The sequence below is a fragment of the Eptatretus burgeri genome, chromosome 4, assembly GCF_056783735.1.
Source record: "Eptatretus burgeri isolate ZD-2024b chromosome 4, Ebu_testis_v1, whole genome shotgun sequence".
NCBI classification, from domain to species: domain Eukaryota; kingdom Metazoa; phylum Chordata; class Myxini; order Myxiniformes; family Myxinidae; genus Eptatretus; species Eptatretus burgeri.
In genome coordinates, this window is record NC_140964.1 from 80,404,572 (window position 1) to 80,431,738 (window position 27,167).

The following is a 27,167-nucleotide window of genomic DNA, read 5'->3' on the forward strand; positions in this document are numbered from 1 at the left end:
CACAAAAAGCTTCGGTCACTATTATGTTGTGTTTGTTTGCATCCATAATGAAGTTTTGTAGTACCAAACATCTGTTTATTTATTAAGATAATACTTGTATGATGTAGCAAATGTATGAATTATGCGTAAAGATAACAATGTCAGATAAATAAAATGACTGCCATATCACAATCATACATGCAAGTATATAATGAGCAAAACAAGAAATCAACACTGCTGTTAAATTCATGCAAATACCTTGTTCCTGGTACCTTCTTTCATACCCCCCTTGTATTTTGACATCCTGCACTTGCTACCTTCACATCCTAAGAATTATTCATTGAAAGAAAACAAAACCTCTATTTCTCTGGGACACGTTGAAGTCCAAAACGAGAAATACCTTTAAAAGTACAGCCAGTATCATTCTTCTAATATAGATGCAAGCGCAGTGAAGAGTATAAACAAATTTCTGGATTAATTTTATCGCATCTTAATACAGTTGCTTGTGTTATAATTTTGGTTCTGCAATGTTTAAGGCTCATGGAGGAACCCATTCATAAACACAAGGATTACCCACGGAAAGATGACACTTTCTCTTCTTTGCTAGTTGGTAAGCAACGACTGTAAGCACCAAATAAGTCATCAGATATAGAGAGAAACCTATAATGGAAAAAACTGGTACATTTTCTGACATGGCAACTTAAGGTCATCTAACAGAACAAAAGTGTGATGATGATGATTTGCTGAGACAGAGAGTCTGATTTGGATGCAATGACATGAGCTTTATTTGAGATATGATCACCGAGGGAAAAAAAATTATTCAACTTCACAGAATTTGAAGAGAAAGGCCCTTAAACCTTCAAGGGGAACCCAAATGATTAGACAATCTCAATGCTAATCTATCCCTTTATACCCTATGGAATAGATATGATGAGTCTTTTTCCAATTTCCGAATTACAAAGGAGGTAAATTTGCGATTAAAGGTGGAAATCTTCTTCTTCAAATTAGCAGTGACATCACACACAGAAGTAGACCACCATATCTGTTCTGTATACGGGTTACATTGTGGTACGATTCAACTCAAACGGGAAATCACTTTCGATTTTCCACAAATATGCCGAGTCGATGCATCCTTGGTGCTTTAGAGTTATACAAACAGAGATGGTTTCTTGCTATACCAATTGACAAAAGACCTTAAGTTTGCCAGAAATTGGACGAGGTTTGTCTGAAATACCAGAGCGTGCATCGGGCCTACAAAATGTTCGCTTTTGTGTTCTGAACATGTTAAGGCCCGGTCACACCTTGACGTTTTAGCCAGCGATGGCAACGTATTAAAATGTATCTAAAACGCTGGCTTACGTTGAACTTTTGATGTTTTTTTTAAAGATTCGGACGTATTCATAGCGACTTGGTCTTATGTATAACGCATTGGTAACGGACACAGAACGTTTCGTTGTGTTATAGATAACTTATACCAACGAATGCTGAACCTGTTGTCGGCCTACACAACCAATGCCCAACGATAGTCTAACTTAGGCATAGCGCGTTGCACGCATCGCCGACGTCGTGACGTAGCCTATTAAAAGGCTGACGCACAACGATTGGAATCATAACTGCCGTAGAAATGGAAGTGTCAACATCGCGGTCACACCTTGGCGATCTTGTCAGCGTATGCCGACCTAAGAAAAATGTGTCTAAAACGTTGGGGCACGACAAATACGGTATGAGTAAGTTTTTTATACATGAGTAGAACGCTAAAGTACGCTATCATATGTCGTAGTAAGTAGAGTACGTCAAGAGATTTTAAACATGTTCAAAATTTTACGACGTACTCGGCGTATGACACACGTTCCGCATGCGATGGGGATAAGTTTTACACACGATATGTGGACGCTTACACACGTCCACAAAGGCTACTTATAAGCTACTCATAAGTCGAAACACGTCGCGGTAATGTCTTTTTTACGCGAAACTTATTTCTAACTTATGTTTGACGTGCTTTGAACCAATTCTTTATGTAGTCCCAACACACATCGACGTATGTAGACGTATTCCAATGACGTCTTCCGGTCGACAAAAAAAAATGAATGTGTTTCTAGCTTACAAATGCCATATAAAGACGTGTTCCCAGCAGTTTTGGGAATTGGTATATAAAAATTCTGCTCATAAAAGGGGAACCCAACAGTGTTTTCGAGTCCTTTTTGAGTCGATGTCCATGTCAGCAGTAACAGTATCAGTATCAGTATTAGTATTAGTAGTAGTTTGTTCATGTTGGCAGTAGTAGGCGAGTGTGAGGGGGAGGGTGTGGGTTATGATGGATCGTCCTTGCGTTTAACGATTTAAATGATAAACTCAACGATTTAAATGGCTGCATCTCCACTATTGAAAGTAGACGCTTGCGCTCAACAATTGGATTTTTTTTTTTTTACATTGGATTTCAACGACTTTTAAACGGTACCACTCAGCTATTTTCATTGTTTACAATGAACGATTTAAATTGCTGTCACTCGCCTTTGTTTTTTGACGCTGGGGTTTGGAAATTTGAAGCGTTTCTTCTGAACATGTTAAATCGCTCAAACTCGACTATTTTAAATAGACGCTGCCGATGGACAATTGGAATCATAGCCAAGCTAGACATCGAAGTGTGAACATCTTCGTCATGCCGAAGAAAAGTTTGAAGAATGCTGCAAATAAGTGTCCTGGCCGTGGATGCTGACGCAAGGACGATCCATTATACCGACGTCTTTCAGCCTATGAGTAACTTAAAAGTAACGTCTGTCGATGTGAGGCAACGATCGCGTAACGTGCCAACAACACGTTAATCATAGGTTAGAAACAAGTTTCGGGTACGCTAAGCATTACCTCGGCGTGTCTCAACTTATGATTAACTTACAAGTAGCATGTGTTGACGTCTGTCAACGATCGCAGACCGTGCATACAACTTGTGGCCAGCGTAGCGGAACGTACGAGTCATACGCCGGCATACGTCGTGAAATTTCAAGCATGAAAAAAATTTGAGGACAACCAAAAAGTACAATGTTTAAAGCCAGCGTACAACGACGTATGGCAGTGTTTTTCAGCGTGCTCTCAATGTTATCAAAACTTACCCATAACGTATTCAACGTGTGCCAGCGTTTTAGAAAAAAAATTCAAAAATCGGCATACGTTGGCTAAAACGTCAAGGTGTGACCGGGCCTTAACGGGAGCGCTGTTATGAAAACACAGAGATGGCTAGATCTTGTGGTTATTCACCACAATTGAGAGAGGATGCCATCCCCATGATTAAGTGGTAGAAACAACCGTCGCTCGATACTGTAAGCCCATCTCTACTAAGCTGCCTGCACATGCACACGGGCGATTTGAGCAGTGAATCAAACACCTGTTGCCACCATCCTACACCCCATATCCACCCTCCCCCATCCACTAGGGAAAGACATCGACACCTCACTGACATGATTGTGGGACATGGCACAAATGGCATTTGGAAAAAGTATGAAACAGGACGATCCCGTAACATACAAGACACCTGCTCAGCCTGCGAAGGTGGGACAAAGTATTCGTCACCAATTTTGTCTGCTGTGTCAGAGTCTGCCTGGGCAGCGCCTGTGCTGTCTGGCAATGATGAGTATTTCTGCTCGAGTAATATATAAACCGATTTATCAATAAATACAAAATTTCTCCCTTAAAAAATCGTCAATTCAATGGAAGCAAACCCTACCGAGCTGAAGTGATCATGTGACCAGTGCCTGCATCCTCATGAACAGTTCCACCTTCTTCCTCTGAATTGCTCGCACAAGGCTCAAAGCGGTAAGTCTCCACAATTCCCCCGAAAGAGTTTCCACCAATTTTGTCTCCAATAGTTTCTTCAAAATCCCAATGATCACTTACATTCTGAGAACCATCAGTTAGTTGCTAATGACTTGGAATCAGTATCAGAATCCGAGCTTGACATACATTGTTTCTCTATGTAAATCCTCCATTCGGTTCAATATGGCTTCTGGGTGTGACCTCACTGGCGAAATCGAAAATCGACACTCGAGGGCTTTTTTTCAACACTTTGTGATTGGCAAAAAATTTTTTTTAAGTCTCCCCTTCAAATTAGACCGCCATTAATGATTTTCATCACAAATTTTTTTTTAAAGCATTTGGGTTCCCCTTTAACTAAAGAGGCCTCGGCAACAGTCTGCATGCCAGCTGGGTTTGAGCACTTCCAACAGCAATGAACAGCAGTCTGCTTGCAGCGCTGATGCAAAACTATGTGATAATTTCCGATGGGGATATTTGAAGAGTCATATCTTCATAGAAAAGCCACAAACTCTCATGGATCTGAGGGGGAATGTTGTGGAATTACGCAACCACATTAATGAAGGTGTGCGTGTCAGACAGTGGTGAGATTTAACACAAAGTTTCAAGGATGTGACAACGAGGTAGTCACACTAAACAGGTTCACAACAATTAAATCTCCAAAGAATACTGTTTGTATTTGATGAATACACATTAAAACTTTTTAATGGCAATGTGTTATCATTTTGTGAATCACCGTGTTAATCGACAAAGGTATTGGGAAAGGCGGCAAAGCGGAAAGAATAAGAGGCGGCAATGAGGAATGAAAAAAAAAAGGCAGCAACTCGGAGTGAAAAAAAGGAAACAAGGAGGATGGAATAAGAAGTAGCAAAACAGAAGGAATAAGGAGCAAGAGAGGAATATGAAGGAGAAGAAGAAGAATTGGTAAGAGAGGACAAAGAAGAGGCAGGAGAGAAATAAAAAGAGGAAAAAGAAAAGGCAAAAGAGGAGGAGAAGCAGAAAAAAAAAGCAGAAGATGTAGAGGAGCCCTCAATAAAATACCAAATATAAAGGCTTATAACTGGCTCAAATTTCTCGATTTTTATATTTATCAATGTTGATCCCGTCATTAATTACAGCAAATTAATCTGCAGTGTTTGCAATCATGACATTCACAGGTAAGTGCGGCACAATTTCACAACACCTGTAGGAGAGAAAGGAGAGTCTGTGCATCTCTCCCGCCCGTTACGTTGAAGAGCAAAACTCGTTGTGAAGATATCCTGTGAAAGGAAAATAAAGTTGATGGGAAGGGAGAATTGAAGATCTTTTAAAATAATCATTCATAAGAGATGGACTTTAAAGTCAAAAGACATGTCTACCCATAGCTTTGCTGACAGGTTTAATGAAAAGACAGCATGTTGTACTTCACAAACATCTATCTGTGAAGCTCAATGAGAATGTAAAATGAAGTGAAACACACACAAAAAAAACAAAAAAAAGTTTATTAATAACAAGTAGTGGTTACTGAAGGTGGACGGAGGTAATGTTTTCACCCCTGTCTGTCTGTCTGTGAGCAAGGTATCTCAAAGAGTTATGGATGAATTTGGGCAAAACTGGGTGGACAGGTTGGGTATGTGACAAGGACGTATTGATTAGTGAGATTTTGGTGAAGATCTGGATCCAAATCCAGATATGAATTTTTTTTCATATTTTAAAGTCATTATTCACCACTGAGAGATTTGGCCAAAAACGATATATAGCACGATATGATCAAACAGTTGTAGGCGGATTCTTACCTATGGTAGCTTGTATGTTCTTTTGGCACACACACACACACATATATATATATATATATATATATATATATATATATATATATATATATATATATATATATATATATATATATATATATATATACATATACATATACATATATATACATATACATATACATATATACACATACATATACAGAATGTCGCAAAAAAAGTACTCATATTTTGGCTCATCATAACATTGAATTTATCATTTATTTTCACATCAAATTGACCCTAATAACGGCAGAAGTATGACGAGGTTTTGAAGAAAGAAAATTTATCAATAAAGTGCTACTGCAAGCACGAAAACATCAGGGAAGTGCAAAGACAATTTATAAGACATTTTCACAAAGATCCACCAACGTGAAGCACCGTTGCTCGCATCCGAGATAAGTTTGAAACAGATGGAACTGTGCATGACGTCCATAAGGAGTGTTCAGGAAGACCACGGTCATCAACCACCCCCGCAAAGGAAAATAAATTGCTGGACACCCTCCACCGATCCCCACGGAAATCTGTACGACAAATGGCTCGTGAGACGGGAATCCCAAAATCAAGCGCCCATCGCATTTTGAAGCGAATTAATTGGAAAAGTTACATTCCCAAATTAATCCACGCTCTAAATGAAGACGATCCTGACCGGAGAGCTGAATTTTGTGAGTGGTACCTGGGCAAATGCGAAGAAGATGCAGCATTTCCATCGAAAATTGTTTGGAGCGATGAGGCCAGCTTCAAGTTAAATGGCTCAATTAACCGGCACAATTGCACCCACTGGGCTCCTGAAAATCTGCATGTTACTATAGAACACCATTTAAGCTTACCAGGGGTTACTGCGTGGTGTGGGATTTCAGCATTGGGCATCCGAGGGCCATTCTTTCTTGACCAAACTGTCACTGGGGATGTTAACTTAAACTTGCTGCAGGAATCCGTCGGTCCACGTGTCGAAGAGATATTTGGTGACGAAGATATTTACTTTCAGCAAGATGGAGCACCTCCCCACAACCACCTATCTCGATGTAATGATATACAATACCGAAAGCGATACCGAAAGAAAATGGTATGCTATAGTCTCCAACTCCCAAACAGGGTAAAATATTGCCTGACGAAGTGAAATCCACCGTAACCGAATTTTACCGAAGTGATGAAGTCAGCCGAGCAATGCCGGGAAAAAAGGACTGTGTGGTGGTCAGGAATGAACATGGAAAATACAAAATTCAAAAGCGCCTGGTACTAAACAATCTTGAGGAACTGTTTCAGAAATTCAAAGAGAAGAACCCTGGCTTGAAAGTTGGATTCGCGAAGTTCGCCATGCTCCGTCCCTCGGAGTGTGTCCTGGCCGGTTCAGAAGGTACACACAGTGTATGTGTATGTACGATACATCATAATGTGAAACTCATGATGTTTGGTTCCAAAATGCCACAGATAGCCGAACTTTCTGGCTATCATGTGATAGCACGCATAGTTTGTAACCCAGCACAACCGGCATGTTATTTCAGAACTTGTGAAAGTTGCCCATCAATTGAAGACTTCAAAACCGAGCCACTGAGTGCTTATGAACTCGAGGATATTGATGAAATTCAGTTTAAACAGTGGACATCCACCGACAGATCTGAACTGAGCTCCATGGTCCTGCCTTTGAAAGAATTCATTAATCAATTCTGTGAACGCGCGGTGAAATTAGTGAGACACGACTTCATTGCCAAGGCCCAATCTCAGTTTCTGAAAAATAAGAAAGACGAAATCGGTGAAGGAGAATTTGTCATTATGGGAGACTTCTCAGAGGACTATTCGTTTGTCATACAGGATGCGGCCCAAGGATTCCATTAGAACTGCTCTCAAGAGACAATTCACCCCTGGGTTTACTATTTCAAATTGGATGATGGCAAATTAAACCACGATTCGTTCACGATTATATCAGAATGCAATACTCACGACGTTCTCTCAGTCCACCTCTTCCAAAGAATGCTCATTGAACAATTGAAATCTAACTTTGGAAATGTAAAGAAACTTTACTACATCTCAGATGGTTGCACTGGCCAATACAAGAATTGCAAAGCCTTCATAAACCTATGTCGTCACAAATCAGAGTATGGTATTGATGCAGAATGGCATTTTTTTGCCACAAGTCATGGCAAGGGCCCTTCAGATGGCGTGGGAGGTACAGTGAAACGAGAAGCAACACGTGAGAGCCTGCGTAGACCTTACGACAGTCAAATTATTTCTCCAAAAGATCTTTTCGCCTTTGCTGAAAATGGTTTGAATGAAATGAAGTTCGGTTACGGGATCCAAGAGGCGTATGGACGAGGAAGAACGAAATCTGGAAGAATGATTAAAAACGGCCAAAACCATAGCTGGAACTCAAAAACTTCATGCTTTCATCCCTATTTCTGAAACTGCTCTTCAAGTACGCGAATTCAGCCTGAGCGATGAACACCGTATCGAGTCAGCTATTTCAAAATTTACACCAACTTTTAACAGGAAACTCTCAGGTTATGTCACAGTGCACGATGATGGAAAATGGTGGCTTCCCTGCATCATGGAGGCCTTTCAGGAAACTCATGAAGTGAAAGTGAATTTTCTTCATCCAAATGGGCCCGCAAATAGTTTCTTTTTTTCTGACATTGAAGATCACTGCATTTTAGACATTTCTGATATACTTCTTTCCCGAGAACCAAAAACTGCTACAGGTAGAACCTACACAATCAGTAAAAAAGAAACACAGCTGCCAACTAAAATATTGGTTGGCAAAAAATCTTGACTATAATATGCTTGGAAAAACTCTTACTCGTACGAGTATCGCTTCCAGTTCCTGCATGTGCATGTGGAAAATTTATGTACAATATACTGATATAGTGTATTGGAAATCTGTGTTCAAATATGTGCTATGTATTGTGTGTCCAGCACCCGAGTCCCCGAACAATAAAATCATCATCACACTTGAACACATTGAGATCCCATTTTCAATGATGCTGAGGTGTTGGAGTATATGAAGGGGTATTCTCACACGAAAAAAAAAAAAATCGGGACCATCGGTTTGGCTGGGGAGCGGGGGGCCAAGGTCAAAGGGCGCCCCAAACTATAACTTTTTGAATTACTGTTTCGGAGTTATTTTACTTTACGCGATTCGAAAGATCTCACTTTTACGAGCATTTTGAAACCAAGATCAGCCAAATCGGACCATTACAACCTGTGATATGGCCTCTGGAAGATTGTGGGGCAGCCAGGGGCACCCAAATTTAGGGGACCCCTAAAATGGGCCCCTATGGGGCCACAGGTCTAAAATTTGGTATTTTGAGTTTTTTTACCCAATTGAATAAATGACCAGCATATGGGGAGAAAATGAGGTATTAGTGTCAGGAGGGTGTGTACACTTGACAAGGAATGCCCCTCCTATAGAACAGTTATATCGGTAAGTATGTGTTTTTCGTTAGGGTCCCCGTCCCTTGTTTAATGGGTGAATAAATGTACATGCACTGCGAGTTATTTTGATAGTTAGGGTTTTTACATCACTCACAACTACGGCTACTACATCGACAACTACAACAACAACGCCATCTTCGCTCTCACAGCGACAACCCTCGACTCCCGGCATTCTCCGTGCGCTCGCTGGTACGCCCGTTCAAAACGAATCTCTCGAGGCTGGGCGAAAGGCATCGCGTCGCTGGCGTGCTCTGGTTCGCGGCTCGTCTTGTGGCTGGCGTGGTCTGCGTCTGGCTGTCCTGGTTCCTTCTTGGCCGACTGGTGTTCCGGGAAGGTGCGGACGTCGAGCCGCGCGCTCGCGGCCAGGTCACCTGCTATTTTCTCGTCCCTCAGCTCGACTTCCCTCCGAGCTGAAGGGATAATAAAGACCACTTTGGGTCCGTTTCTTTTGGGTGTGCGTCTGTCTGTGGGCCCCTCTTTAAGTAGGAATTGTTTAAGTGCTTGTGTGTAAATTTGCATTCTCTATTAGTCATGATAACTCTGCCCTTACGTGCTTCCCTTGTTTCCCCGATTACTGTGAATATTTTCCCCATTTGTTAAATGTATCAGCTCGTTTTTGTGTTTCTTCCATTGGCTTAGCATGGCGCGTGCTGGTGAATTACAAAGGCTGTTGCTGCTGTAAATGTACATTCGGACCGACGGGACTTCGGCAACCATCTGCTCGGGCACGCTAACGGCTCGACTCGTACGAGTGCCGGCGTGAGTGTGAATACTCGGTAGCTCGCCACGTGGATCTCGAGGTATTTTGAAGATTGGCAAATAACCCTGTACCACGTGGTGGAATTATTGACGATTCACGGTCCGGCAAAGGACCCGTACCCTCGGAGTTTTCCAAAAGGTACGATCTAAATTCCGGGTGTTCGGTAGAGTCGACCCTACTGCTCCAATATATATATATATATATATATATATATATATATATATATATATATATATATATATATATATATATGTACACATATATATATATATGTATAACAGCATAATTAAAAGGTGTCAGTGGATGGCCTACAGTTAGGCACACTCAGCTCTCTGCCAAGTCAGAGTTTGAATCCCGATCCGCTATGAACTGTCACCCCGGTCACATGCATGTGCATTGGGTTATTTAAAATATCACATCGGAAGGGGATATTTATTGCAAAGCAATTAGCGCCCTTGTTTATTTATCATTTGAGCTTCAGTGTGTCTGTCCAAACCATAACCTTTCTATCACCATTTGTTTGAACTTTTGTCACCAAATCTTCAACAAACCTTTATCATGAGAATATGGAGAACAACAATACATTTTCCTTTTTGTATTTTTAAGCTGTTGTTTTCGCCAAGTTTAGTTTGAGTATAAAGTGGACGCGGATGGGCTTTGCATTGTGTGACGCTTTCTTGTTTTGCTTTTAAATGTCCTGCACACCTATATTCACAGTGAGGCTTTCACAACTGTGAGATGGATGTCAAGTAATTATGCACCACTTTATTCTTTAAACACACTTCAGTGATTGAACAAAAGATGTATTCTATGAGCAGCTCATTTATCACCCAAACCCAAAGATCGCTCACCCCTGACAAGGGAGTCGTTGTTGCTCCGCATTAAACCAGGATAAGCATGCCTAATGGAGAGAAAAAAGAAGATAAAGGATCAACCTGTTGGTTGCTTCTGCATAATAATTTGCTGCATTATAATGTGGCCTCAGGTTCAAATCTCATTTGATCGTGTTGACATGTCCATTATATCATCACATCCTTGTTATTCATGTTAAAAAAAAAAAAACCCCAATGTTACTGTCCTCATCTTTCACATAATACATGCACAAATTCCTCCACAAATCTTCAACAATAGTGCAGTAGAAACAGCTGAGACGATATAAACAGTGGAAACAGCAATACAAGTGATAGATATATATATATATATATATATATATATATATATATATATATATATATATATATATATATATATATATATATATATATATATATATATATATATATATATATATATATATATATATATATATATACACCACCGGTCAAAAGTTTTAGAACACCCCCATTTTTCCAGTTTTTACTGAAATTTAAGCAGTTATATGTTTCAATGTACTCTGAAATTAAAGCAAAGAACAAATAAACAATTGCAGATAAAAAAAAGAAATCATGGAATCGTTTTGTTAAACAAAATTTAAGATAAATTTTTGACTCAAAGTCGCCACCTTTTGCAGATATAACAGCCGAACATACTCGTGGCATTCTTTCCACAATGGAAATCAAATATTGTTTGGAAAGTTCTTCCTAACACTGTTGCAGAAGTTCCCACAAATGTGTTGCACTTGTTGGTTGCTTTGCTTTCACCCTTCTGTCCAGTTCATCCCAAACCAGCTCGATGGGGTTTAAGTCTGGAGACTGTGCTGGCCATTCCATGATTTGAAGCCTACCGTCTTGTTCTTTTCTTCTAAGGTAGTTCTGACATAGCCTGGAGGTATGTTTTGGGTTGTAATCTTGCTGTGGGATGAACCCCTGACCAACTCGGCATAGACCAGAGGGTATTGCATGGCGCTGCAAAATGCTGTGGTTGCCCTTTTGGTTCAGGGTGCGAGTCACTCTGTGCAAGTCGCAGACTCTGGATCCAGCAAAAGAGCCCCAGATCATCACGCTTCCTCCTCCATGTTTGACAGTTGGTGTCACACACTGAGGAACCTTCTTTTCGCCGACTCAACGGCATACAAAAACCCTGCGTGATGAACCGATTTCAAATTTTGATTCATCGGTCCACAAGACCTTCTTCCAGTTTTCAGTCGTCCACTGGCAGTGCTTCATGGCCCAGGCAAGCCTCTTTTTCTTATTTTGCCATCTTAGCAATGGCTTTCTTACTGCCACTCGACCTGTCAAACCTGCAGCTCGAAGTCTTCTCTTCACAGTTGAAACTGAGACTTCCTCACTTCGATCAGTGTTAAGCTGTGCTTGAACCTGCTGTCCTGTGAGCTGCCTATCACGCAAGCTGTTGACTCTCAGAAACTTGTCTTTTGATTGTGTTGTGGCTTTGGGTCTGCCAGACCTCTTCCTGTCAGGGTTTCCTCCAGTTTCCAAGTGCCTTTTGATGGTGTAGGAAACTGTACTCACTGACACCTTGGCTTACTTTGCAATTTCTCTAAAGGAGAGACCTACACTTTTAAGGGTTATTATGGTATGTCCGTCTTCCTTTGTTAATTGTCTTTTTTCGCCATTATGATAGCAATATACTACTTCCTGCAGTGCAATATTGTCCAAATAATGCTTTCGAGTTTGCAGCAACACAGTCTGCAGCAACACAGTCTGCAGCAACACAGTCTGCAGCAACACAGTCTGCAGCAACACAGTCTGCTCCAACACAGTCTGCTCCAACACAGTCTGCTCCAACACAGTCTGCTCCAACACAGTCTGCTCCAACACAGTCTGCTCCAACACAGTCTGCTCCAACACAGTCTGCTCCAACACAGTCTGCTCCAACACAGTCTGCTCCAACACAGTCTGCTCCAACACAGTCTGCTCCAACACAGTCTGCTCCAACACAGTCTGCTCCAACACAGTCTGCTCCAACACAGTCTGCTCCAACACAGTCTGCTCCAACACAGTCTGCTCCAACACAGTCTGCTCCAACACAGTCTGCTCCAACACAGTCTGCTCCAACACAGTCTGCTCCAACACAGTCTGCTCCAACACAGTCTGCTCCAACACAGTCTGCTCCAACACAGTCTGCTCCAACACAGTCTGCTCCAACACAGTCTGCTCCAACACAGTCTGCTCCAACACAGTCTGCTCCAACACAGTCTGCTCCAACACAGTCTGCTCCAACACAGTCTGCTCCAACACAGTCTGCTCCAACACAGTCTGCTCCAACACAGTCTGCTCCAACACAGTCTGCTCCAACACAGTCTGCTCCAACACAGTCTGCTCCAACACAGTCTGCTCCAACACAGTCTGCTCCAACACAGTCTGTTCCAACACAGTCTGTTCCAACACAGTCTGTTCCAACACAGTCTGTTCCAACACAGTCTGTTCCAACACAGTCTGTTCCAACACAGTCTGTTCCAACACAGTCTGTTCCAACACAGTCTGTTCCAACACAGTCTGTTCCAACACAGTCTGTTCCAACACAGTCTGTTCCAACACAGTCTGTTCCAACACAGTCTGTTCCAACACAGTCTGTTCCAACACAGTCTGTTCCAACACAGTCTGTTCCAACACTGCTTTTATACAGATAGAGGGTTTGTAACTAATCAGCAAAAGTAGGAACACCTGTAGGAATTGTTTGCATCAACTTTCAAGGCTTAATTTACTTCCATTGCTGCAGAACAGCTGCAGTTGCTAACCCATTACTTGTTCCCTGAAAAGGGCTTTTTTTAACAACTCTGAAATTTACATTATTTTTCAGTTTTTGGTAACCTAAACTTTTTTTTAACCTTTGGCAGTTTTCCGCTTAGCTTTGTACCATTTCAGGTTATTCACTGGACTTGAACTGCTTAAATTTCTGTAAAAACTGGAAAAATGGTGGTGTTCTAAAACTTTCGACTGGTTGTGTATCTATACATATATACACTGTACAATGGATGTGTATCGAAAGGGGGTGTGCATAAGAGATGTTGGTTACCTGCAAGCTTTCTTTCGTATGTGCACCATCAAGGTAGACAGTAAGATGACCACAGGGTACAACTTGTGCTCTACCCAACCAACGAGTGCATGCCAATCCTGCATACATACAAGACATAACCACAGCTCTGAAAAGGACAACCAAGCCACAGAGGCCTGCAGTACCACATTTGAGCGTTGGTAAATGGAAATCTGTTCTGTGAAGGACAACAGCTAACCTTTGTGCATGGCAGCAGTGAGGCGGAAGGGAGGTGCAGCAGTAAGAATGTTTGAGGACGATTGTGAAAATGATGAACCTGTTACAGCTGCAAAAATGAAGGTTACGGTGAGGAAGACGTTTCACACTCGCGTACATCTTCCTGTTTATTCTATCTTACTTTTTGTGTTAAACTTATCCTGATACCACCTCCAACCTTTCTTTACTCAATTCCAACTCACTTTTTCCTCAATTTCTTACTCATTTGTACCGGTGTACTCCAAAGAACTCACCGTGACCATGAAAATGCAACCACGTGTTGACGAGGCACAGGGCGAGCGCTGCGTTTTCTCGCTGATGCTCTCCTTTGAGTGACACTGCAACACTGTCTCCTAATTCATTCACTGCAACGTCGATCGACCGGTTCGCTGTGAAGTCCGAGAGGTTTGGACAAAGGGACAGCGGACACTGATATGGTGGATATGAGAAGAAAGGAGAAGCAAGAAATGGACTAACGTTTTTGGACCAATGGAACAACCAACCAACCAACACAGCCATAACTGCCAATAAACATCCATAAGCAATATTGATTGGAACAAAAATGTTAACGATAACCAGTCGATGCTAACAGGTATGTTAGTGCACTGACTAACATTATAAACAGATGTTCAAGAAACAAAGATGAAGACACAAAGTGTACATCATCTACTTGTTGTTTTGCTCACCAGAGTTTTGACTGGAAAGCTTCATAAAACCGAAACATTTTAGAACCATAAAACTAAAATGACAAACCACATCATAAACAAGTTCCACAAACTTAAGGGAAAAGCACAAACGCACGACAACACACAATGTTCGTCGTCTTGTGATCAATTGCTATGCTTCTTGGTACTCAATGAGACCAATCACCGTGGAGTTACGAATGAGTCCAATGACTTCATGGCGGAGTACTACCTTCTCCGTCTGATCAGATGATCTAGGCAATCACGTTCAGATCAAATACTATCACAGAACAAAGCAACTCGCTCACAGCATCCTGCTGCTGAAAATGCCAACACATCAACTTGGCTATCTTGCTCACAGTCCATAACATGATAATAGTCCCAAATTTTCAGCACTCAGTATGCATTATATTTCTCAATCCAGCACAATCAATTATTGTTTCCTTTGTTGACTCGCTTTGCACACACACAAGGTCTTACCCCAATTTCAAGGGCTCGCTGTTGAAGAACTGCAAGAGCAGCTGGGGCTTGCATAACAGTGAAAGCAGGAATTCCAGGCTGAAAAGTGGAAAAAAAGAAGAAATAAACAAACATGGGGAGGATTTAGTATACCAAGTACAGAGTTGTTTTTTTGAGGGGAGGTGCGAGTTGGAAGTGGAAACATGGGTTTCAAAACAGTAAATGAGAAGCACATGGACTGATGGCACCATACTGAAGGAGAACACAAACAGGTGATCATCAGTTTAACCAGAGTGGATTACCAATTACGTAGGACTATTAGTCATGTGATAAAGGCCTTGCAAAGGGAAGATTTGCATCAACAGTGCAAATAAGAGAGGTGGAATAAATAATAAATAAAACAAATGTAAAAATAATATTTTTTTCATGGGATGTTTACAGGAGCACACCTTAAATATTCCAGCTTTCTGCCAGGCAATCTCAGGAAGTGTCTGACCGAGCATGGCTGTATGATCCAACCCGAGAGATGCTACTCCACACACTCGTGGTTTCCTGCAATGAAAACAAAAAGCACCAGAAATGAAGCAACAACAACTGGGTATCCAAAAGCAATTGGATATTTAACAACTTGGAATTGCTCCATGGTGATGCGATCAACCTGAGTACGTTGGTACAATCGTATGCTCCTCCGATACCAACCTCCATTACAGCCACATCCACCTGGATAAGGAGCACAGTAGATTTCACCAATAATGGAAACATGGCAGAAATAAAACAAAAGCGTAAACGATGAAAGAGGAAAGCACAAGGCTACCCTCTCCCACCCCATGTACTGCAACATATCCGGCCTGATACTGTCAAGCTATACCACGATGGTGAGACAGCCAAATATGCTTCCATGATGTTTAAAAATCTGTGTAATGTTAATGAGCAGATCAACTCGTAATGATTATTCAGTAAGCATACCATTAACATTGCACAACATAGTCACACTTGTAATCTGTAATACTTTCATAATAACACTCATTTGTCAGTCTTTGCCAATTTCACAAAGTAACGATAATCGCTGGAAGACCCCACCATTTCCCCATTTTTGTTCCCTCGTCTACATTCATAACTTGTACCTTCCTGTCAAGCCTCTTCAAATAAGCTTTCCCTTTAAAAGACCTCCAAATACCGACAAATAACAAATTTTAATTCACCCCCTATAACTCCAATGGTCACATTCAGCTCGCACTGCAAGCGACCCAGCATACCTTCTCTCTTTCATTGTACCATTCAGGTACCGACTGACGTATCTCTGTTCTGCCAAAGAGAAATCCCTTTTAATCTGTGATCTTCTTTCGATGAGACGTATTCCCCTCAGATTTTTCTCATTATGGTTGATCCCCATTGTGGGTCGAATATTTCCAACCTTGAGGGTGTTTTCAGATGTTATTTTAGCTTGGTCGATTGCACAACGTTTGTTTTTTCCTTTGGGTTTCATGTGCTACACGGTTTGGAACCTTGCCTCCCAGTGGTTTTAGAAAATTATTTTATAAAGACAGTGCTTCTTGGCTCAGACTTGACCTTTTGAGTTGCAAATTTTTGTCTTGAGTGCCTGAGTTTAACCAAAACAATGTCTTCCATTAGTTTTACAGGTTTTTGGTGACGATTTTGTTGTCTTCACGAGTTGGCATTTACCAATGTTGAAAATGTAACTATGAATCCTAACATAGCCACTCAGTCCCTCTGTAAGGAGTTGATTTGAGAGGCTCTTTGCCTTGGCAGCAGGCGGAGGTGACCCCACCGTCAGTCTGCCTCAGTGCTGTTATGGGAGGTGTTCCCCCCTTTCTCAGCAGCAAGACCAAGCACAGTTCTCCCTAACGTACAAGAGGTGGTGTCCTCACCGTTTTCCCATAAACAGACAGTGGTGCCCCTACCACCTACACAATACCAAAACCAAAAGGTGATGACCTCCCCAACCTCCTTTGTTTTTATCCCAGCAGCCCAGGGTGACCCATCATCTTCAAAAGTTCCCCCGAAGAGACGGAACCTCACCCTGTGCACAGCAGTCAGATCCATTTTTACCCTGGGACTGACTCTTCCACAGTACTGGTGGGGAAAGGCAAGGTTGAACCATCAAATCCCCTTCATGGTATTTTACAGTGACAAATACCTCCATGTCAGTACCCTCCCTCACATCTCCTCAAAGCCTGCATCCTTCCAAACACACCCCTTCTACAAGTCTCCTCTTCAGCATCCCTCCACTTCATGTCCCCTCTTCTGCAGCCCCCTCCCCCACTCCATGGTTCCTCCTCAAAGTTTTCCCCTCACACCACCCCCTCAAAGTTTCCCTCTTGTCCTGCTTACCCCTCACCCCAATCATCAGGGCTTCCCCTTCTTTCCACGCCTCCCATCTTCCCCTTCATCCCACCCTCTCCAATTTTCCTTCCAGTCCTTCCCTCCCATTTTCAGCCATGTCCCTCCCCCTCCCATCTTCACCTAAATCCCACACTCACCCAGCCGCCACCCCCTCCCAGTTTTACACCCATCCTGCACCCTCCCAATGCCTCCACCACTGTCCCCCACCATGTGGACCTCAAACATCCAAGGCCTCTGCTCCAACCTGACAGATCTCTCAATCCAGGCCGCTGCTGATAAACCGGACATCAACTGTTTAAAAGAACCCTTCCTCTCACAGGATGTCCCATTGTCCCTGACTCCTTAGTGTCTCTCAATGGCTCTTATCTCCTCCGCTTTGATGGGCCAGAGCACTAACCTGGTGGTGGAGTTGCTCTTTGCAACAATAACTCAATATTTCACTGTCCGTGTACTGATCTTACACCTCCCAAACCTCAGGAGTTCCTTTGGTTGCGACTCCCCCTCCGCTGCCACCTCGTTTGTCTGTGTGTTGTCCCTAACCTAATTTGTCCCTAACCCTCCAAACAATAACTCCTCCATCTACATCTCTCTCAAACAATATGGACACACTTATGGTCACTCATTGCTCTAAAACCTGGTGGTGCCTTGTTAAGTCTATCTCTGGTGATGCTTCCCTTCCATCCCTTCCCTCTCTTCAAATAACACCTCAGCCGACTCCGTTCGTGAGTAGGCTGAACACCTCAATTCTGTGTTTGCTTCCTAATCTTATATCCCCATCCCCTCACTCTTGGTACTCACCCTTTCTTATCATACCCAACTGCTCCTGAAATCTGTATCTTTTGCTCCTGAGAAGATGGAGAAGTTTATTTCAACCCTTGATTCTGACTCTGCAACTGGACTGGACAGCATCAGCTCATGTGTGCTAAAATCCTGCTCTGCTGCCCTTTCCCATCTTCAGCCATTTTCACCCGATCATTTGCACTCGGTCATTTACAATCTGTTTGGAAATCAGCCAACATCACTGCATTGCATAAAAAGTTGCAAAAACTTGTCCCCTTAACTACAGGCTTACTTCCAATAATCAGCAAGGTCATGAAATCCATAATTGCAGTTGGTATGAAATCCTTGTGGTCGACCGGTATTAATTTTAAGACTTGACAGGTATGATCACTACTGACCATTACAATCAGTGGTACACACAATGAGAATCAATGATTGGATAACCACCAACCAATCATGGATCCTGAAACAAAGACTTGTGGACATTGGTTGTTGACGTTAACATGGTTCGGTGACATCCAAGTTAACTTCTCGCGAAAAGAAAGAAAAAGTAACAGAGCAATGCCCAGGAAATAAGTGACAATTTGCTGTTAACTAGATAGATAGGTTCTTGGTTCAATTTACTAATCGTGAAGTAGTAAACAACAATTGTACAATGTCATATTGAATGCCAGCTAGAGGAAATAGGGGTAGCAGGTGGCTTCTCGTGAGCGAATTAAGAACGATTGGACCATGTTAAATTTGCCAATTTACTAAAGGCCCGGTCACACCTTGACGTTTTAGCCAGCGATGGCAACGTATTAAAATGTATGTAAAACGCTGGCTGACGTTGAACTTTTGATGTTTTTTTTTAAGATTCGGACGTATTCATAACGAGTTGGTCGTATGCAGAACATATTAGTAATGGACACAGAACGTTTCGTTGTGTTATAGATAACTTATACCAACGAATGCTGAACCTGTTGTCGGCCTACACAACCGATGCCCAACGATAGTCTAACTTAGGCATAGCGCGTTGCACGCATCGCCGACGATGTCGTGACGTAGCCTATTAAAAGGCTGACGCACAACGATTCGAATCATAACTGCCATAGAAATGGAAGTGTCAACATTGCGGTCACACCTTGGCGATCTTGCCAGCGTATGCCGACCTAAGAAAAATGTGTCTAAAACGTTGGGGGCACGTCAAATACGGTATGAGTAAGTTTGGTATATGTGAGTAGAACGCTAAAGTACGCTATCATACGTCGTAGTAAGTAGAGTACGTCAATAAATTTTAAACATGTTCAAAATTTTACGACGTACTCGGCGTATGACACACGTTCCACATGCGATGGGGATAAGTTTTACACACGATATGTGGACGCTTACACACGTCCACAAAGGCTACTTATAAACTACTCATAAGTCGAAACACGTCGCGGTAATGTCTTTTTTATGCGAAACTTATTGCTAACTTATGTTTGACGTGCTTTGAACCAATTCTTTACGTAGTCCCAACACACATCGACGTATGTAGACGTATTCCAATGACGTCTTCCGGTCGACAAAAAAAAAATGAATGTGTTTCTAGCTTACAAATGCCATATAAAGACGTGTTCCCAGCGGTTTTGGGAATTGGTATATAAAAATGCTGCTCATAAAAGGGGAACCCAACAGTGTTTTCGAGTTCCTTTTTGAGTCGATGTCCATGTCAGCAGTAACAGTATCAGTATCAGTATTAGTATTAGTATTAGTAGTAGTAGTAGTTTGTTCATGTTGGCAGTAGTAGGTGGGTGTGAGGGGGAGGGTGTGGGTTATGATGGATCGTCCTTGCGTCCGCGTGTCCACGGGTAGGTTCATAGGCTGCCACTCAACGATTTAAATGGCTGCATCTCCACTATTGAAAGTAGACGCTTGCGCTCAACAACTGGATTTTTTTTTTACACTCAACGACTTTTAAACGGTACCACTCAGCTATTTTCATTGTTTACAATGAACGATTTAAATTGCTGTCACTCGCCTTTGTTTTTTGACGCTGACGCTCGGAAATTTTAATCATTTCTATTGAACGTGTTAAATCGCTCAAACCCCACTGTTGAAAGTAGACGCTTGCGCTCAACAATTGGATTTTTTTTTTTTACACTCAACGACTTTTAAACGGTACCACTCTGCTATTTTCATTGTTTACAATGAACGATTTAAATTGCTGTCACTCGCCTTTGTTTTTTGACGCTGGGGTTTTGAAATTTGAAGCGTTTCTTCTGAACGTGTTAAAACGCTCAAACTCGACTATTTTAAATAGACGCTGCCCATGGACAATTGGAATCATAGCCAAGCTAGACATCGAAGTGTGAACATCCTCGTCATGCCGAAGAAAAGTTTGAAGAATGCTGCAAATAAGTGTCCTGGCCGTGGCCATGGACGCTGACGCAAGGACGATCCATTATACCGACGTCTTTCAGCCTATGAGTAACTTAAAAGTAACGTCTGTCGACATGTGGCAACGATCGCGTAACGTGCCAACAACACGTTAATCATAGGTTAGAAATAAGTTTCGAGTACGCTAAACATTACCTCGGCGTGTCTCAACTTATGATTAACTTACAAGTAGCATGTGTTGACGTCTGTCAACGATCGCAGACCGTGCATACAACTTGTGGCCAGCATAGTGGAACGTGTGAGTCATACGCCGGCATACGTCGTGAAATTTCAAGCATGAAAAAAATTGAGGACAACCGAAAAGTACAACGTTTAAAGCCAACGTACAACGACGTATGGCAGTGTTTTTCAGCGTGCTCTCAATGTTATCAAAACTTACCCATAACGTATTCAACGTGTGCCAGCGTTTTAGAAAAAAAATTCAAAAATCGGCATACGTTGGCTAAAACGTCAAGGTGTGACCGGGCCTTAACATCCAAGGGCAACAACCTTTCAGTGATGCCATTCATTTTACTTTCAGGGTGAAAGAGATGTGAGAGGTGAGAGGGGTTTTTGGGCTCAGATTTTATTGATGGGTAAAACCATTGAAGGGAAATAAAATCGAATTGATCACAACCTACGATTTACAATCCATCCGAAAAAAAAACATCCGATTGTCTAACACCAGCTTTGGTCTATTAACACCTTCAACATCAACATCCCTGCGTATTATATGACTCATCTGGAATCATCCAAACTAATAACTCGGACATTTGACCTGCTGTAATCAATCAAAAAAACAAAATATAAAATTACAAATGTGGGAACATGATCAAAGTTGCTTTTATATCAAAATCAAAAGCCAAAAAAAAAAATAACATTACAAAATAAGAGCCAATGGATGGACACGTCTAAAATAGGAGAGAAGACGATTACTTTCTTATCTTTGTGGAGAAAATACATACCTTCTCTTCCAAGAAAATATAAAATGCCATGACAGTGAGGAAGTGGAAGTAGCCCAGCTGGTGGCCATGTGCCTGGATAATGAAAACAAGTTTTATAGGATATGGCAATACTACTTGCCACATAATCAAGCCTTGTTCTTACATGCCCATGAGTGGTGTGACCGACAATTTCATTCCTTCCAACACAATAAGACAAAAGAAATGATTTCGGTTTTTTTGTGTGGCATTGGCTTCGGTGGCATAAAGACGACACGATGGTATACATATGCACATCATTTTATTTTCCGACGTGATCTAAGATGGCCGACTGGCGGCCATTTTAGTTGCAAAAAAACCCCGATGTTGAACACATCTCCAACCATTTCTCGGACATGTATTTACGGATGTTGTTCAAACTTGGCACACAGATAACGAATGTTGGCTTGCATCTGCACATTTTTTTTTTTGAGGTCAAATCCAAGATGGCCGACTGGAGGCAATTTTGTTACTTAAATGTGCCCCCAACCATTTATTGGATTCGCATGATCCGATTTTGTTCAAACGTGGCACAAGCACAGGATATGATGGCATACACTTGCACAAGCACAGTAAACGATCAAAGATGGCTAATTGGTAGACTGGTGGCCATTTAAGTTGTAAATAAATATTGGCTAGCCCTTTAACTTCGTAGAGCTAAATTACTAAAACAACGGAGGCTCTGACATTTTGTCTTTTTTTCCTTGTTTAATCAATTTCTGATACAAAATATTCTCACTTTGTTTGATTTCTACTTTTGGTAAAACGAGCAATTCAGACAAACTCCCCATCAATTTGTACTTTGTACAAGAAATGTATTATACTGAAAGTTCACATGATGATGTGAGACACGTCACACCGACTCCGTAATCATCTCCGCCACCAAAGGGGGACGGAGGTTGTGTTTTCACCCCTGCCTGTTTGTCTGTCTGTTAGTAGGATATCTCAAAAAGTTATGGACAGATTTGGATGAAATTTAGTGGACAGGTTGGGTATCTGAAGGATGAATTGATTAGATTTTGGTGAAGATCTGGATCTGGATCCGAGAATTTTTAAAGCAATTCTTCATCATTGAGTGATGGGGCCAAAAACAATATACAGCAAGATATCTCAAAAAGTTATGGACAGATTCGGATGAAACTGGCTGGACAAATTGGGTGTCTGTCAAGCAGGAAGTGATTCCATTTTAGTGAAGATCCAGATATGATAACTTTTCAATTTCTACCTCTGCCACCGAAAGTTGACAGAGGTTATTGTTTCACCCCAATTTGTCTGTGAGCAGGATATCTCAAAAATTATCTAAACCCATTTCAACCGGTTCACCGCAGCCTGTGTTTCAACAAACGAAGGTGGATCACAGTTGATTGGAGGGTCAGCAACAGGGATTGTAACACCCCTGATGTCCAACTCAACAGCTGTCGGATCAGCGTGGTACAGCCACTCATAGTAACCGGCCCAGCGGGCCTTCACTTCAGACTCCTCTGCCAAGAGCCCACCACCCTCCGCTCAAACTGCAGTACACTGAGGGCCAGGCTTGGAGTAACGCAATGCACAAATTCCCCTGTAAGGACGAGAATCACTTGACCACAGGTGATGTTCTACCCCCTCACAGATTCCTCACACATAGACCTCCTTGTCCACCCTTACAGTTTTACGCCTCAGCTCCCTGAACAGCTCAGCTCTGCCATTCAGCCTGGCCCTGTGACTCTGGTCAATGGTATCCAGTGTCCCTTGAGAGATAAAATTATTCTTCACCCGACGGTGAGTTCCAAGACATCCACCGGCAACATCAAGGAGGGTGGTCTTGAAGGCTCTCCAGAACTCTTCAGGATTCCCCAAAGCACCCAGACCCCCCAAATTCCCACTCAGCCTGTTCACAAACTCCTCAGCTACTCTCTCATCCTTGAGCTTGCCTACATCCAGCCTAGGCTGGGATGGTACCATTCTCCTGGATTTAAGCTGCAACTTTAGAGTTGCTACAAGAAGCCTGTGGTCGTTATTGAGGAACTGAGCACTCCGGTAGACCCTGCAGTTTTGGATCAACCTCCAGCGACCATCAATGAGCACATAGTCAATCTCCTTTGTCACACCACCAGCCTTGGAATACCAAATCCAGCGATGAGCCTGTGGACGCTGAAACCATGAAGCAGCCACATGAAGCAGAACATGAAGCAGAAGTCCATGACTTCTTGCAAAGTCAAGGAACTTAGTGCTATTCTGGTTCACAGTTCCAGACCCATGGAGCCCAACACATGTCTCATAACCATCCCTTTCAGTTCCAGTCAATGCATTGAAATCCCCCAAGACAAGAAGAGTATCTCGCCTGGGGTACTAATCAACTACAGACACGAGCATGGCATAGAATGCGTCCTTCATGGTGAGATCACTCACCTCAGTCGGAGCATATTCAGAGACCAGGGAAATGACACCGAAGGAGTGATGAATTCTTAGTCTCCTCTTCACTCGTTGACCAGTGCTACCGCAATTATCACTGGAGTCAGCTTATTGGACACAGCTACAGCAACTCCCTCGGCATGGTAACCATCAGAGCAACCAGACCAATAGTAGGTGTAACCACCCGCCATGATCTCGCCACAATCTGGTCTCCAAACCTCAGAGAGTGCTGCAATACCGATGTCCAAACGTTTGAGCTCAGATGATAACAGAGATTGGTGATCATCCTCTCTTAAGGATAGGACATTCCAGGCACCCACCCGAAGGGACCGCCTCAGATTAACAAAAGGAAACCACAGTCTGGTGGATGACACCTCAGCACCACTCTGCCACACACCACCATAATCTGACCCTGGAGGTTTATCCCGTGGTTTTCCTCCTATCATCAAGGAATGCGGGTCCCAAAGGCTTTGCCCCGATCACATCATCCAGTGAGCTGCCCTGCGGAGGACAGCTGCACAGGAGGTACTCCAACGGAGTGAGTTTTCAGATCTACTTACATTTGTGGGTTTTGTGGAATGAAGTGTTTTACGGTGGCTGGAGTGAAAATCCTGCCATCAACCTAAAAAAAAGTAACCCAACTGCAGGACGATGTCCGCAGACACAGTTGGCCGTTGGCTCAGAAGAGCTCTTCTGCCCTTTGACAGATTTTGTTTTTAATCCTGCTGGGTATCCATATCCAAACACCCTCCTCACCAGGGAACCTGGTGGGGGAGACGGTTTCGTCGCTGACAACCCAACCATGAAACAGGTTTACATGATACCTGTAAGCAAATCACAGATCAAATCTGGCTGTACTATTGTTGGTGGTAATCAAACTTGATTTGGTGGAGAATTTATAAAACAAGCAGTGATGCAAAGCTAAGTTTTTCCCTTTGCTGATGTATAATACTTTTTCATTTCAAGGTTGATACAATATTACGATAGGCACCTCACCCTGACCAAAGCGTGTTTAATACAATTTTAAAAGCCTTGCATTTATCAAGTAATTCGGTAAAATGAGACCCAATGCCACAATAAAAATAAACCTTGATTTATTATATTTATTGAGTATTCAAAGCTTGCAACTTATTTGAAAGTGGTTTTTGTATGCATGACCTGAACTGAATAAACAATGTTGTGTTGCAAGCGTGTACAGCACGTCGGTGCTGGGGGTGCTCAGCTGTGCAGCTGATGTAGTGCCCCTGTGGGCTAGGGCAGGAGGTTGTAATTTGTTCAGAATGGCGGCGATAACGTGCCTACAGTTTGGGAAAGACGTAGAATCTTTAACGTCCACCTACTAACGCCAGCAGGCAGGACACTTGGCTTAACAACGCCCATCCGAGGGATGGTGCACTTTGTGATGCCCTGCTTGTGAAACACCCATTCAGACAGTTTGTAGGCAGGACGGGAATTGAACCCAGAACCGGCAGCCTCGAGGAAAGTGTCAGACCATCCTGTCGGACAATAAATAAACATTTTAAATATTTGTATTTTCCCTCTGAAAGTAAACCTCATCGAAGAAATTTGTTAAGCATCTCATCAAAATTTCAATCACGAGTAAAGCCATTTATTAATGCATTTCGTTTGTCGTCAAAGGCAGTTTGGGATCCTCCCCCATCAAACGGGCTCCAAAGATACCGTGATCATATTCACCCCGTCCATAAGTGGCATGCCAGATGCTGACTGCATGTCACCATGATGTTATAGGCTTAAGATATGAGCATGTTTTGTCATGTGACCGAAGAGAGAATGGCAAGTCAACACCATTGGGGTTCACCATGCACACACATAGAAATAGCACAAGGTTACATACACACCTCAGTACCTGAAGCAGGCCTCGTGTGTGATGGAAATACTGCACAAAGCGTTGTCGTGGCAATGGGTCCCCATTAAGCATGATCCGCTCAGTGACGGAGATGAGATGTGGGGAGCTGGACACAAGATGGAGACAGATTTGTGCTGCTGCTACCGAGTTGTGATGTGCTAGCAATTAATGCCTTTGCACTCCAACCACCTTTAAGTCCAGGTTTAAGGCCAACATTTAAAGTCAATAACAAGTACGTCGTCAACGCGATAAGTTTGGTCGGCGTAACACTGGTAAAATTTGTCAGGGTCTGTCAGTCAGGAAAATATCGGGGAGGGAGATGCGAGGTTACTTTCCATTTCTTTATTCCAAACTCGTTTCAGCTGGGAGGCTGAAGGAGGGGGGGGGGGGAAGTAAAGATGGTAGAGACAAGAAAGCAACTGGTTTGCAACAACTCAACGATATGTAAAATGCAAATCTGGCAATGCCGACCTGTACAAACCGGTACGAAAACCATGATGACGAAGCATTGACTCCACAAATGCACAGGTGGAACCCTATAAGGATAAAGAGAACAAATTAATGAAGTTTTACAAACCACAACTTCAGCTTGGCAAACACCAAATTGATCTGCAGCCAGCAAAGGGCCTTCATAAACTTTGAGATAGAAGGAAATACAAGGACAACTTGATACAGGAGTAAACCATTTGGCCCATATATACAAGCACTCCAAAAATAAAAACATATCCAGAAAGATATACTGGGGGGGGGGGGTCATTCTCATTCTAAAATTAACCCCAGGCAAGCATTGGTCTTCGGTATTGGCCATCGATACCATAACTATATTCAAAACACAGCAGAGGATGGATGTTTAACATCTACTAACAAAATGAACATAGGACAGGAAGTTTTCAAGTTACTTTCCAACAAAAATCAAAGAACGTCAAGATGTGGTGTCCTTCCAGGATATTGCATCAGAATGGTAGTCTACAGGACTGATCCTGGACGATTGTGGTGTCACTTGTAATGGCAGGCATCATCATGTCACTAGCTTCTCAACCCGCTTCGTGCAGATCTTGTCAGTGTTATCACTCGTCTGGTAGCTGGCCAACGCAACATGGTTTAATCTCTGCGATTCTGTATCCAGAATGGAATCCATGCAATGAAAGCATGAGGGATCACAATCACCCAAGAAATATCGCACCTAACCCAACTCTCAGTCAACAAGAGAATGGACTCAATTTTCTGGGATGCCAAGGGAATCCTGCCGATGGACAATCATGCTAACCTCGTGCAATCACAGGTGATCACGCCTCACACAACGACAACAGGCGATCATGCCAACCTCAT

At 42.5% G+C, this 27,167-nt stretch overlaps 1 protein-coding gene across 5 annotated transcripts in view; it reads right to left on the reverse strand.

The window, feature by feature from the left end:
* The window catches only part of FPGS (folylpolyglutamate synthase), an 85,065-nt gene that overhangs the window by 40,232 nt on the left and 17,666 nt on the right, over nucleotides 1-27,167 (reverse strand). For all 5 annotated transcript variants that reach the window (XR_015057585.1, XR_015057584.1, XR_015057587.1 and 2 more), the window contains exons 5-15: nucleotides 26,310-26,374; nucleotides 25,839-25,944; nucleotides 21,563-21,634; nucleotides 15,712-15,773; nucleotides 15,503-15,605; nucleotides 15,075-15,152; nucleotides 14,166-14,340; nucleotides 13,895-13,981; nucleotides 13,678-13,775; nucleotides 10,614-10,663; nucleotides 4,967-5,042 (exon numbers count right to left, since the gene is read on the reverse strand). Coding sequence is in view for 1 of the 5 variants with exons in the window: in XM_085878926.1 (XP_085735052.1) it covers nucleotides 4,967-5,042; nucleotides 10,614-10,663; nucleotides 13,678-13,775; nucleotides 13,895-13,981; nucleotides 14,166-14,340; nucleotides 15,075-15,152; nucleotides 15,503-15,605; nucleotides 15,712-15,773; nucleotides 21,563-21,634; nucleotides 25,839-25,944; nucleotides 26,310-26,374 (972 nt within the window). In the remaining 4 variants the exon portion in view is untranslated. The remainder of the gene's footprint in view (nucleotides 1-4,966; nucleotides 5,043-10,613; nucleotides 10,664-13,677; nucleotides 13,776-13,894; nucleotides 13,982-14,165; nucleotides 14,341-15,074; nucleotides 15,153-15,502; nucleotides 15,606-15,711; nucleotides 15,774-21,562; nucleotides 21,635-25,838; nucleotides 25,945-26,309; nucleotides 26,375-27,167) is intronic.